This window comes from Ciona intestinalis, chromosome 7 (genome assembly GCF_000224145.3).
Source record: "Ciona intestinalis chromosome 7, KH, whole genome shotgun sequence".
NCBI classification, from domain to species: Eukaryota; Metazoa; Chordata; class Ascidiacea; order Phlebobranchia; family Cionidae; genus Ciona; species Ciona intestinalis.
Window position 1 is genome coordinate 1,446,088 of NC_020172.2, and position 15,296 is coordinate 1,461,383.

General features: G+C 42.4%; 1 protein-coding gene across 1 annotated transcript in view; it reads right to left on the minus strand.

Moving 5' to 3' along the window:
- The window catches only part of foxp (transcription factor protein), a 22,827-nt gene extending 7,987 nt beyond the window's left edge, over positions 1-14,840 (minus strand). Inside the window, 9 exon segments of the mRNA NM_001078471.1 lie at positions 88-243; positions 2,468-2,555; positions 5,914-6,045; positions 7,066-7,234; positions 7,339-7,576; positions 11,840-11,908; positions 13,120-13,200; positions 13,312-13,485; positions 14,494-14,840. Of these exon segments, the coding sequence (NP_001071939.1) occupies positions 88-243; positions 2,468-2,555; positions 5,914-6,045; positions 7,066-7,234; positions 7,339-7,576; positions 11,840-11,908; positions 13,120-13,200; positions 13,312-13,485; positions 14,494-14,826 (1,440 nt within the window). The 5' untranslated portion in view covers positions 14,827-14,840.
- Positions 14,841-15,296: the final 456 nt, after the last annotated feature.

A 15,296-nucleotide genomic window follows, 5' to 3' on the forward strand; every position in this document is an offset into this window, starting at 1 on the left:
CTGTTGTATACGATACACACAAGTGTCTATAATTAAACGATAAATGCCAAACCATTTTCAAAGATTTAAAAAATAACAAAATGTTACCGGTAGTGACTGATGGCGCATTTCCAAAGGTTCCGCTTTTCCATTGGTCATTCCTGTAGTATCCATGGCAACTCGTTCGTCACGTGTCTCAGACTTTTGTTCTTTCCCGCTGAGGTGTTGAGTCATTGCATCCAATCGTTCACGCTCCTGGTTGAGCTGGACATAAAAAAAGATTTAAAAATCTCATTTGCTTCTGTGCATTGTGAGCCAAAAATAGATCAGCAATATTCAGATAAACGCAAGATAATGATGGGCTTTGTTGTCGTTTTGTCGCAACCGTTCGTCAAAAACGACGCGATCTTCGCTGCAAATAAACCGATTCGTTTCGCCTGTCGCGCGGCCAATGCATGTGCATTATGTGGTAATAACACTTCTTTGTTACGTCACAGTGCAGTTTGTCAACCCTGCGATCTGTGCGTGTCGTGCGCTGGGCGTCGTACATCAAGATTTGATCTCGACGACAAAAAATGCGATCGCATATGAAAAATGATGTTTTCCTACCAAAAGCTCATTTCGCTCGATTTCTTTTCGAATATTAATTTTAAAATAACCCGACAAATTATGACGTCAGGAAAGGGATGACAAACAGAATTGTGACGTAACACACCGGCGAACCGGATTGAACCGTTTAATCTTCCGTTCCCCGAATCTGAGAACGGATATTATTTACCCGATTTAAACTAACAAGGCAGGCTAGAGGGCGATTATTGTAATAGTGACCATATCATTTTGGGTGTCGGCTGATAAAAGAAAACATGTCAACAGGTCATATGTAGTGTGGAACAAAAACAACAGCAATCCTAGTGACGTATGACGTGCTGGTCATAAGCTGTGACGTCACAAGACGATTTTTAACCTATAACGCTTTTAGTGACGGAAGAAGTAAATATAATTCTGTGGGGTAAGATGGGATACCGTTAGCACCAAAAACCCCTATTTTTGATCGTGTTTTTAACAGTTATCAATGTCCCATCTTACCCCGCCCTACTACATGCCTGTATTAAAATACACAACATCGTTTGGATATTATAAAACACTGTGCGAAACCGAAACGAAACTACCAGTATACTCTCAAAATATCAACGAACTGTAGGTATGTTTAAGCAAAGGTATAAAAAATGTTGAAATCGATCTGGAATGTTTGGAACTCTGTGGAAAACTTAACCGAAACATTTACGATTTTAATTTCGAGCCAGTGGAGACGTAGGTTACCGCAGCTTTTTAACGACCGTGGGTGCGCCCCACAAATAAATATTGCGATATACGCAAGGAACAATAGGCCGATCCCTATCTTCGCCAAATCGGTCGCATTTAACCGTCCTTTGTAGCACGCCTGGGCTTAGCAAACATTCGCTTTTATGGCACAATAAACCTCCGAGCAGGCCGCTTGTTTATTTCGAGACAATGAGTCGTGTTACGTCATAACGCAGCGGAAAGCTCGTCTTAAAGGAGATTTTTTGTTAAATTTCGAAGTTCCGTTCAAATAAAACTGACCAGGTTGCTGCACTGGTTTTATGATCCTTTTAAGCACCGCATTCGAAAATTTGCTCAGCTGAATTGACCGTTGCAGCCAAACAAACCGTTCGGCATTATATATAAAGACTGTTGTAAACTGGCGAAATAGCTTGGATCAATTGAACTGCTGAATTTAGGCCAAGTTATCCGATTTCTTGCCAAACAAAATTCACACAAATCTCATAAGATGTGGTTTTCTTATTCTTTCCGGGCCAAAACAAAAGGGTGTCAAACGGGCAACTACAAGCGTTACGTTTCGATTGCGGAAATCGCACCCCGCTGAAGGACCGGTGTCACATTTTGCTAAAACAAAGCGGATTCGGGCGGAATAAACTGGTTTTGTATACGCCGAGTATTTACACGCGGAAGGTGCACTTGTGCGTAAGCAGCACCTGACTTCTGGTCCAGCAATTGACGCTTTTGCTAAACAGGATCAGTGCACGAGTGCTGGGGAAATGTACACGGACTCTGATGCCGAATTAGGTTACCGAAGAGCCATCTTAGCCGGCGCATAAAAAACAACTGCCGGTTACTGTAATGTTTCAAGCCGAGGCATTTTGATCAGCATTCTATTTTTTACGTGTAAATGGATTTAAATAGGGATTTCAATCTTGTAATGGCCGATGTGTGATTAATAAACTTGAGTCAAATACGCACTGACTCTACGTGCTATTTAGAGAAGACCAAACAGCTCAATCGATACATGTTCTGTCGCTTATTGCATAAACATGGCGTTTGCGGTCTTCGATTTTCTGCAACTACCGAAGTGGAAAATCGTAGCGACTTCCAACCGAAAAAACATCAAAAAATTTCTTTCCAGCATTTACCAAACAAATATTATTGAAATATTAAAATAAAACCAAACCTGCTTTTCCAATTGCTCCACGACCTGCATTTGCACACGGCACTGAGCTGTACTTTTGTCGTCCAGACTATGGGAACGATTGAGATGACTGTTGAAAAAAACAACAATTCAATTAGTTATGAAGCTGACATATAGGGTGGACAACAAGCTTGTACAATACATAACAGAATGGGACACCTTTTCATCTTATTTTTTTTGTCCCATATGGAGGTAAAAAGAAAACATTCAAAGAATTATAAAACCGTATCCTCAAGACTCCAATAGACAGTTGTTAATTGTTTAAAAGTCGGTCAGGATATTTGGATATTATGTGCTAAAGGTGACCCATCTTACCCCACAAAACTATATTAATATGAACAGATTATTTTAACTCGAAAGTTTGAATTACCGGAAAGTATAATTGTTAAGAAAATTGAAAAGCCGTTGGAGAGTGAATGTTTTAGTCCTGAACTAATATGTTATTGCAGCAGTTCAGATGTTTCTTACTTTATCACCCTATACCCGTGGGAGCTTGGGTGTAGAAAGCATCTGATTTAGGCGAGCATATTGCCCAGGTATGATCCATCACATAACGGTACGATATTACGGTGTCTATAGATCTCGATACTCGGCCATTATAAATACGTAGGGTTGGGCTGTTGCGATAACCCCCCATCTGAACTGTGGCACTAGGGTGGTATTGTCACTGCGATCCGGACCGTTGTGCTTTATGGCGGGCCAGTGTAAAACCGCGCGCTGGCATCGCTGACAGTCGCCGCTCCGAAATGAACAGAGACTGACACGCGGATAAGATCGCATACGTAAGTACGCGGCTTCTAAGAGGTTCTTGCATTGAGACGCAAGTCAAAATCAATAGGTCGTACGCTCCATGGCCCAATAGCGCAATTATTCATTTTCCTTCCGTCAGTGCTCGACCGTTTTCGAGCTGAAAAGGACCCACCGTACGCCGCTTGCTGTAACTTTGATGACGAAACCGTAAAGCGCTTCAACGCCTATTTTCAAACGGAAGTGAGGCTAATATCGTTTGATTCGCTCGTTTCACAGCACCGCAAGCCCGAAGCGACGAGTCATAATAGCTGGACAGCAAATATCAAGCACCGTGGCGGTGCCGTACACGAGTCGCAACACCTTTCATAAAAGAATGACTGGTGACGGAAACGGCTCGCCAACTTCCGTCAATTACGGCCATCTAATTGCTGTTGTTGTCAGCTTGTGATTAGCGCGTCTTATTCCGCACAGAACGTTCTTTTGCTTAGATGAAAGAGCGACCTTCGCTTTGGTGTTGCGACGACCGGTATTTACCACAAATCGCTGTTTGATCGTAACGAGAAACAAATTAAACTTGGCTTCAGGTGTCCAAGCGTTTCGCAATCTCCGATAATTTTAGACCTTTATTGTTACTTTACAATTGTCGGGTATCTGAATATTGCAAGTTCCGCAAATTGGTTCAATTCGCAATATGCCGTTTACCGCTGTCATGTTTAATTTAGTTATATTACAAAAAAAGCTAAATTTTGGCACTTGTACGGCTCAAAAATGCCGCCCGCAATAAACCACCAGTTTATATTCATCAAGTAATTTCGCATCATGTTGCCTTGTATGTATTGGCTTAGCTCCAAGCAGTTGTATCCGGATACAGCTGGTTTACGGGATCAGACTCCGTTATTAGCTGCGTCCTGGTGGAAACGTCAATTACGCATTGACTGGCACACCTTGGGGGCGAGATCATTTCCAAGTGTGTGTGAGCGAAACAGGTTGCGGTCGGCCATGTTTTTATTATGCTTGCGTCACTGCTTAGACCTCGCGCTATTATGCGCTTATGTAGTACACGGGTCGAGATGGTATAATTTGCGGCGGAAAGCGCTCATTTCGGCACTACGTGACCGGTGATTTCACCTCGGAGCAGCGACCCCGGAGCGAAGTTTGTGTACGGCCGGATTACCACGACCCGAGGCCGGCGGAGGACGCTAATTGCCACGTTGTTGTCGGGCGCGGCTTGGATACGAAGGATAAATAAGTAATGACTGAGGAAAGCGAGCCGCCACTTAGTTAAGCGTTGCTGCAGTCGGAGGAAACCAGAGCTGTCCGTGATGCTCCCGCAGCGAAAGAAAACAATATTTTGAGCGAAATTTTACGACCAGGAAAAAACGAATTAGGGAGTAGCGAGGAAAAGATGCAAAAACCGACACTTCTGGGAAGAACGTCGTTAACTTTATTTACGACTTTGCTCTTTTTTCCAACCAAACGCATCCTTTATTTAAACCAAGCCACTGTTGAAATTTATTGGAATTTAAATATTTTTTCATCTTCGTTTTAATGGAGCGGAAATACCGTATTTTCCTATTACAAAAACACAAACAGTTTCGCAGTAAAAAAAAAACAGTACGATCCATTTTAACGGTGGCGCCTTTTTTTATAAGTTTCGTCAAGCTTAATTAACCTGTTGCGGCAAATACTGAAAAATAATTTTTGCAATATCTCATAATCTCAACACCTTTCCTGCTATTATGCCGCCAGTTTTATTTAATCTCACTTGATAACAACCTTCGAAGGAAGTTCCAGCTAATTGCATCCGACAGTGACGTCATAAATAGAGGTGTTAACGGCACAATCGCTTTACATCGTGGGAATTTTAATTCCCAATCTCGGCCTACCGTTTAACGGCGCAAACGAACACATATATTTGCAAATAATCGACCAGAAAATATTTAGATTTATTCGCTAAGGTGGCCAAAGGAAAAGAGAAACGCACTGTATTATAGTGTTTAAATGTATATGTTGATTTTCAGTCTGTAATGTTTTGTGTGTACATGTGGAATTTATACTGGTTTAGTAAAAATAAACAGAGGAGTTCAGTCATTTAAACTATTAGTGATATTATCATGTACAACCGAACATGTCTGCTTGGTTTTCGAGAAATTCTCATCATATACTGTACATCACACAATTAGCCTTCTGTACAAGATTCCCAACCACTCATAAAGTTATAAGCCAGTCAGTACACCAAGTCAAAGCGTAAATATTTACTTTGATCGGGGAGCGGCTCGAGTTATGCTGTTTCTATGTTAATCAACTATTGTATTTCTATGTTTATGCGGACTGAACATAAGAAACCGCGCGCCATCAGATGTAGTTCAATAAATTCGAGTATAAAGAACATTGATATTTGTTTTTTTTTAAATAGTGGGGCGGGGTATAAATGGGACACCTTATCATTCTATTTTCTCGTCCCATTTGTTAGTAAGCCAAAGTTTTGATTTTAAGTAATACTTTGACTCAGTACTGTGGGGTAAGATGGGACACTTTTAGCACATAATATCTAAATATCCTGATCGTTTTTAAACAACTCACAACGGTCTAAATGGGAGTCGTGAGGATACGGTTTTATAGTTATTTGTTGGCTTTAAATAAAGTAAGCTATTTAAATATAAAACATCGATTCGTACCGGTGAAAGGTGTGTATGTCCGGGCATTCAACGTCACACCCAGGCCACTTGCAAACCCCATGAGCAAATAGGGGTTGGGGCGCTGGTGGGGGGTCCGGGGAATTTTCTCTGGGTGACTTCGAGCTAGAGATTCTGTATAAAAGTGTTTCGATTCAGTAAAAATAAAAATTAAAAATTCTGTGTTGATTTTAAAGAAAAAAAACACGCCAAATTTGCCGGTGAAAGTCTTTTTTTGGAGTGTAGGCTACAAACTAACTACTTCAGAATCTATTAAAAAAGAAGAAACCATTTTAAAAATTGCATCTAAGATGACCTGGTCGATTTTTAGGCGTGGCTTACTCACGAAGTGCAAGTCACGACACGACCAGAAACCGATATCATGTAAACATAAACAAATTGTTTATTGCACCATGTGACCACGAACTTGGATGCGATAACCTGGCCACAAACGAGAAACTGCGATAACGGTTTCGAACGCTATAGTCATCCCATACTAGATCACAATCTATTTAAATCGGTACACAAACGTGTAAGGGGGTACGGTATCTTTGTTGGAAAAGGTTAGTTGAAATAGAGTTAGCCGGCGTGAGATACCAAGGAGAATCTAACCGTAAGAGCATGGAGCGACAAGCGGATTACAGTAAAATAGATACTGCTTTAATTATATTTCCAAATTTAAAACAGGCGTTGGATACGTGCTGATACGCACTACGAATTGGGCTAAAAATTAGCCAGATTAAATGAATATACACAGCACCCCTTTGTGCTCGGGTGGGACTAGGAGAAGTTACCGGCCCTGCTATACGTCAGAGCATCACGATCGCATTACACGACATTACGTGGCCTACCTGCCCGACTCTTGATGAACTACGCCAGCATAATGCATGACATGCTGTTAGGTTTTGTGGCGTGTGTTTCCCGCAACACCTTGTTTAAAATAGGCACGGGAGAAAAGGTACAATATATAGATCACGTTTGTATTGACTGATTTGTATGGCACTCACATGCGAAATAAGCTGAACGATTCCTTTTATCACTTAGTTTCCATGACTATCCAATTAAATATAAAATAATTTAGTTTCATTTATCTAAGTTCGAACCACTTTACATTTCGTGTATTTGACACAAAAAGTGTTTTAAAAAAAATCTTACCTTCTCATATTCGGTGTTTCCCCGTTAAATGAGTGATCACGTGACCGGATGGAGGAAATCGGCTTGTCCGACTGCATTTGTGACGTCATAGGTGTTTCTTTCTTCGGGGTGGCGGTTTCAGCAACGTGCTTTAATATAAGCTGCTGAATGTCGCTTGGTGACATGTCTGCTGGAGGTCGATATGAAAATTAGCATTCGATTTAATAATCTATATATGACATTCTATACGTCAGCATATTATACACATGCGGATGGAAGCAGTTTTAAACAAACCTTGGTTCCCGTTGCCATGGCGGCCTTGGGCCATTGCTACAGCGGTTGCTAGGCCATGTTGCTGTAATGCCGCTGCTGCTGCTTGTTGCTGTTGCTGCTGCATTTGCTGGAGATGAACCAGTTGCTGTAGCGCAAGATGCTGTTGAAGTTGTTGCTCGTTGCTCAGCTTTGCGCCGTTGCTATGGTGACTCGTGACGTCATTCACCTCGCCTTTTTGCTGCTGCTTGGCGGCGGCCAGCTGCAAACGTTAAATGGTGGTTAATATATAGAATCTTAGAAGCCACTGTGGGTGATAATAATTAACGTTAAAGGTCGGCGCAGGTGAAGGATTATACATCAAGGAAATATGATTCATGCAGGCATCGAAGAGAACGACCACAAATTCTGAGCACGATAAGTATAAACATAAACAGAATGCCTGCGAATTCGAAATAATGTAGGGTATATATAACAACAAAGATTAGTTGTCCATACGCTGAATAGGTTTTTAATAATCGCGCACGGGTGAGGCGGAGTCTAAAAATAAACAAACTAGACAGCTCAGTGTGGGCTAACTGGTCCATCCCGTGCTCGACTTCAATGCAAGTCAACCCTCCGTGAAAAATTGCTTGTGTTTCCATCCACGCTAGCAAGCCCGTAAAAAAGCAATCGCAACTATAAAGTCGGTTATCGTGCTTCCGGTCCTATCATCCTTCCGAAGCAATAAACCAACGCCGCCAACACACAACAAGGCTTTGATTTCGCGACCGAGCATCTAATTAAAACTCGCGGGCGTCCGCGGCGACCGTGGCCCGCCGGAAAAGCAATTTGGGTCCGGCCTTAAAACGGAAGATTACGTTGGAACGACGGCGTCTTTCAAGCGTGGGGCGTGACGATACACAAATCGCACTCGGCCGAATAAACGCAATAAAAGCAAACGATAGAGTCGTCACTTTCTATAGTAACACGTGTCCCGAGCGAATTCCGTGATCTTTTAATGATTTATTTCCAGTTGACCGTTACTACAACAGACAACAAGGCTAGGGCTTCTTCTGGGCGAGTTACATCGTATATTCCAAGTTGGGAATTATGATCGAGACGACGTAAAATCTATTAATTGTGGGGTGCCTCACGAAGCGGAAGCAATCCGACCTTTGATGCATTGGATATGCGCAAAAAGTAGGAAACAACAAGCAGAGTGTTGCCAGATTGAAATTTTGACAACAAAGGTAAAAAAAAAATTCACCATATTTGATACCGAGCTAGTAAATGGGAATTCACATAATAGAGTATAGAGAGAGAAAAATCGGCCAAACTAAGTACAGGTTGCTTGAAAACATTTGCATAAATTTATGATCGGTAGACAGTTTAACAACATTTGTATTTTATCATATTTTTATACCAAAAGGAGCGCGAAAGGCAGGTTATGCGGTTTCCTGCTGGCAGCACTAAGTAGTGAGATACGTAGAAGCAAAGAAATTGGGGGGGCGATTAGAGCAAGAAAATCGACAAAACAACAACAGATGTCGCGCGACAAAGCAGCCAAACCTATTTGTAAAATACGAGTGGAGAAAACATGGCTGAGGGAGAGATGCCAATAAACAATACAATGGCGGAACTGCGTTCTTTGAAGCAGTAAACACTGCATGAGCTATGTTTGTTTGTATCTATAATAAAATGGGCGGAGTCGATACATCATGTGGTAAATTGCTGAACATTAACGCATTTTATAAGCCTTTAAACATCGCGCTAGTTTTTGGTGACAGAATTACAGCCCAGCTTTGAAATGTACATCTCTCGTCCATGTATTTGTAGGAAGGCGAGTAATAGTTTGACCTGCACACGACTTTTCTTCGCCTAACTTCGTTTCCCGCTACGCTTACTGTTGGGGAAAATTTCATTACGCCGGATCACCCACGTAGGTAAATTTAGGAATCGCGACCTATTGGGAGAGTAGACTTTTCAAAGACTCTATTGAAAAAAAGCATTGTTTTGAAAGGGTACGCTGACCTGCGGCGTTGCTCCAGCGCTTATTTTATTAATAAAGGTATACAAGTCATCTCAATAGGCAGTGGTTTGTACATTACATGCGCATTCGCCAGTCTCTACCACGCGTGTAGGCAAGCCTGGATGGTGACAAATGTCAAGTGCGGATAATTATGACTTACTGTTGATACAATCTACGTCAGCACTCGTGCGTAATAGCACCGTAGTGGATTTGACTACATTTGGAAATCACATTGAATTTACCGTGGCTATAATTGTAGCTGCCGCGTTGTTTTTAGGAGTTATGGGTAACACGTTTATAAAACTTCGAAATTGTACTTTTTTAAATGAAGACGTATACTTTCTAGATTTTATTGATGCACGCTGGTTTCCAAATAAACGACAGAGCAAAGCGCGATGGATTCGAGGAATAATTTGCGGTGTTAGAGTCCAATATATGGATTTGAACCGATTACGTGCGATGAATGACGAGGATTGGTTCTTGGCAAAACGTGGGGAAACTTAGACAACGAATTTGAATTAGGTCGTAAGTTGGCTGGAAAGAAGACAAGATTTGAGCAAAACATCTGTTGATGGCAGTAAAACACGGGGCGGACTCCCTATTTCATTAACGGCGGTTTCCTATCGAAATGCTATAAATCTCATAGGCGGGAGAGAGTTTACTTTTGGGCGACGACAAACGTTTAACCAGCATTCGTCCGAAAGCTCGAGTAAACAGTAAATATGGGCTGAATAACGACCGGATAAATACTTGATAAAATCAGCAAATAAAATCGCACTACACAACAGTGAACATGCGGCGTTCCGTTGCATGAGATATCCCGTCGAGTCGGTTCACCGAAACTAATTGAATTAGGCGTATATAAAAGGCGACCGCGTCATTACTATGAATACAGGCGTCATTGCGTTTTGTCGGCCCGCCCGAGAAAACGCGCCGCTATATTTGGAATGTTGCTACTTAGCCATATCTGCCGAGTCTGGACACTTCAGGCTCTACGCAGAATGGAAAGATAAAATCTGTGCGCCTTCTGGGACGGCCCGCTCGAAATCCAGGGTTCGGTTACCACCGTAGAGTCCGTGCCGCGTAAAAGCGTAATCTTACGCCCAAGTAAACAAGGTCAGGTTTAGGGTCGCCGGGTTGGGATAACGGTACGGGGCACTGGTGGATATTTTCCTTTTTTGACAGAGTGTGTTCAGACCAGAGATGTTTGGTAACTGACCACCCTATGGCGGGTCAGGCACTTTGGGTCGATTAGGGTCATGATTGGCACACAGGCTCTAACGTAGATCTACTGTGCATGCGCAGACTTGTGTGGCGAACCAAGCGCTATAGAAAGCGTTGTTTGACATTCACATGGGAAGTTTATCAATGAATATCAAATGCCCCGTTTCAACAAGTATATATCCAACAAACAAAAAACGCCGTATTCGTAATATAAAGTGCGACTGCTCGTCTTAACATTAACCAGAGTTCAAGTGCACGCCTCAAATCGACAGCGAGCAAGTAAAAGCAGCTAAAGTGTTATGGATGTGCGTACGGGTGGTTGTATACACTACCGCTTAACTTGGCAAATTATACAGACAGCCAATTTCGTGTTAAAAACCACCCATTGTACTAAGGAAATGGTTTAATAAACTCGTATAGCATGTATATAGGGGGTTCTAGCGTATTTATCTAATTCCGCTATAAAAATAAAGTTACGAATGTTTTATTGGCAAATGAATAATTTAGCAATAAATGAACGTTTTTAGCATATCAGTGATCGGTAAATTTTATTCTTGCAGTCAACCTCAAAATAATTAGAAGACAAAAAGGGAAACTATAACATGAGACTTTTATTGCCCTTAACAATAACACTGGAAAGTTTTTGTCTGGGCTGCGGTTATGGGGTCCAAGGTGATAGTTTTACCCTGTGAGTCAGTCACTATGGGGTGAGGTGGGTGAATCATCTTACTTATTATTTCGTCGCGTGGCGCATGTCTTTCAACAAAAACGTGGCGCAGTCACCAAGCCAACAGAATCTGATCAAAGGCGCATCGGTGTTGTCTGTCCCGCAGGAATAAATCGAAGACCGCTTTTGTTCCGATTCTAATGCGAACGCCAAATACGCCCGCTATTAGGAATCGCACGCACCTTATAAAATATGACGTGCACTGTTCTACGAAATTAAGGTGCGAAACCTACAGAAAGGTGCGATGCTTTCAGAGTACACATCGGGAACTTCCAGGTACACAACGACGCTTATATATTTGCTTAGAGATAACAGGTAAAGCGGTCTCGTGTTCGCTCTTTTCGCGACGGAAATTAATAATACTCGACACCGTGCGAACACGTCATGCACGCTAATACATTAGGGAAACTTTGTACTCATTAAGCTTGTATACACTTGCGGTAAATGGCAATCCTAGATGATTTTTACACGCTAGAATATGGTGGGCTTGTGACACACTAAAATAGAACAAAAAAATAGTCCATTTCAGATTTAATGGGAAAATGAAAATTTATTTTTCCTACCTGGATTTGAAAGTCCTGGACTTGTTTTTGCTGTTGCCGGTAAAATTCGTGGATCTGCGCCTGGTGGTGCTGTGGTATAAAGAACAAACAGGTATAAGACGGGAAAAACGGAAACGCTGCGATCGACGGGCAATTAAGTGCAGGCCGTTACAAAACAAGGCCTGAACAAACAGGTTAGAGCAAAAGGAAATAGATTAAAGCGCAACAGCGAGCGTTGTGATGTGGTCAGGGGCGACGTAAATTTGTTTGTGGTCAGCGAAGGTGGACGCGGTGCTGTCAGTGTCTGTTGGTACACCAGGCAGAAAGCTTGTGATTGAAGTTGGTTACAAAGGCGCTGCATTGCTGGATGATTACCATGTTGTGACGAGAGATAAGATCTAACTGACCACAAGGAAAAGCTTTTCTATATATACACCAGGTCCCTAAAGCGGATAAACGGAAACAAGTGCTTCGTGCTACGGCGCCGCTGGCCCATGGGGCTGTAAATCAAACACAAAGAACGCACGCGGGGGCCTGGGGCTAACTAAACTCCGACGCTTGACCCTGCGACCCAACGCGGGAAAGTTATCACGATTTTTATGTAACAAACCGCAAACCCTATAGAAAATCTTAGATAGACTATCAAAACCGGCCAATGAACAATCGGAAGAAAATAGGTAAAGGCTTAAATCGATACGACATCAGCATCACATTTCTGGGCAGTCCACCGACATTAATTAGTATCTAGCAGTCTATCGCCCTGACAGGAGGTCCATTAAGCTGATTGCTTGCTCGACCATCCGTAGCGTCTACGACCGAAACCGGACGCCGGCACCTAGCTTTATTTGTTTGCTACAAACTTGAGCGCGTTTCGGCCAATTTCAGACGCTGTTTAAACTAAATCGCTACCCCAAAATGGCGCATTTTTCTCGAGCTCTTAACGCCAAGGCTAAAAATGCGATTTCGGCTGCCATTTCTGGCTCATTAATTTGTTACCATGGTTCAAGCTCACGAGGCTAAACATGCAAGTTATGCCAATACCTTAACGCTGTCACGCTTATGTTTCTTATATAATCATATATATGTTTAACACGCAGAAAACATAAACAATACTTTTTGCAAATTACGCCAGCCTTATACGAAAGATATATGTGTAAAACTGAAAAGCAAAAAATGTGCTAAAGTCCAGTTTAAAGTCGCGCTGTAATTAGGCGTTTTCTAAAAATTGTACTTAACATAGTGTGTCGACTGCAAGAGTCTAAGAAAATAAGCTTATACAAACAATAGGATTAAAAGCTTACCTGGGCTGAGTAGGCTTGTTGTTGCATTATAGCTTGCAGATGCTGCGGGGATAATACTTGCTGGGAAAGCAACTGCTGCATCTGTGTAGATAAACATTAAGCTATATGCGTTATTGCCTAAGCATCTAAAACCCAAAGGTATACATGATTGTCCTTAAGCCTTTACCACGAATAATCCATGACGTCACTGACCTGTTGCGCTGATGACGTAGCTGGGAGGACCCCTGCTGCCATGGCAACCGCCATGGGATTTTTATAGCCAGCCGCAACGGACATGTTGTTACCGTCCTCTTCTGGGCTAGAAGGAAGATCTGACTTGTCCTGATTTTTGAAGGTGGACTGTTGTAAGAAGGCAAGTTGCATTGCCTGCAAAGAACGGCGTGAGGAACATTTTATAGTGGATAAAAGAAAAAAGAAAATATTTTTTCCAGACTGTTAAACTTAAACAGTCCGGTTTAATACTAGCTTCGTTCAAAGAAGCGTTGGAGACATATTTACTGGTCCCGCACGGAGTCATTTAGGCAACAAAATGTGAGAAATATGTAAAAGGCAGTAAAATGACAGGCGAACGGAAGCAGGTCGCTTACGAATCGAAAACAAGCATCATCGCGTTGACATGATTTCGAAAATGTGTGGGAATTAGACTTTCAGCGACAACATATCATTGCGCAGATTCTGCTTTCTTTTCCGCTCCATTTCGACGCCGGTAAACGCAGGTTAATCGTTGATTTTAGGATCCTGTGCTTCAATATCGATCTCTAAGCTCGATCCACGGATCGATGTTTACAAGGGGTGTGCGGCTGTACACAAACACAGCTGACAAACAAATAACCCTCTCCCATGGGGATCTAGCCGAAGTGAGCTGATTAAATCGTGTACACGATAGCGGACACGATAACCTACATGCTCCTGTTCTAATACACCGGCGAGCAGAACTACTAAATGTAGGATTTGATGTCGAATCCATTATTTTAAATGGGCTCGTACGTGGTTACAAAAAAAGTATTTTAAAATACACGATCTCAAAGGCACATAGAGTAACCAAAGGCAAGTTACATCAAATGTAGTATTCAATAAATATGAATACACAAGCGCAAACCGAATAAGTCAAGTTTCTGGGCAACCGAACAACATTGCGGTTCATGATCAGTCTGACGTATTGTTCTAAAGTGAACTTTGCGCCTGCGATTCGTACAACAACGGAAATAACTCATAAATGTGGCGATGATCACAATGCGTTTAATGGATCAATGCACTAAAATTACGCTACACAATTTATAGAGCGACTATATAACGCAACGAACGCCGAAAACGAGAAAACATGTATCTGATTAGGCGAAATATTATTCAAAATATTGCGAGCTATTCCATTACCTGTCGTTGTAGCGCTGCCAGCTCCAAAACTCCCAGCTGACCCTCACTCTCCTTATTGTAATCCGCTCTAGGACTTTGATCCAGGCGAGGACTTTTGCTTCTCGACTGCGGGGAATTCCCAGAGTACTGTCGCTTGCTGTTATTGTTCGAGTTGTTGTTTGTCCGCGTATCCTTGGCCAGCCGACCGTACAATGCTATGCTCTGCAACAATTCGTTGTCAATTCCGGCGGGCAGGTTTCGGGCACTTTGTTCCGGCGTATGGTTTGACCGAGCCTCGCTGGGTTGATTTTCTGAAATGAGCGGCTCTGAGCTTTCGTGGACAGCCTTGCGCATTCTCAGGACAAGAGAACTATAAGAGCACCTCAGTGTGCGCTGGAAAGTAAAGAAATGAAGTTAACCTTGCGCTGCAGCCGCTACACGATAACTAAAAAAAATAAAAACAAGTTCAAACATGCCACAAGCAAACTGCGCTTAATCCCCTTAAGCGGCAACTGTTCAGCCGGTAATGCATGTAAATGCGCCTATACTGCTTTGAATACGAGACCTGCCAATGACGGTGAATAAAAACAGACCACTATTCGCCTCTGCGGTAGCTACGCATCATCATTAACGCGTATGCATGATATCGCTTCGAACTGCGCAGGTTTGATCTCCTATTATTCAGTTTCGCGGTAAACAGGAAAAATGATCCGATACAATAGAGACGCGCATTTGGTAAACAGGATACAAGCCACACAGCCTCGTGTGCTGCCTAAGCTCTCTTGTATGTGAGCCACGAAAGCGCTGCGTTTCCACCGGTCGAC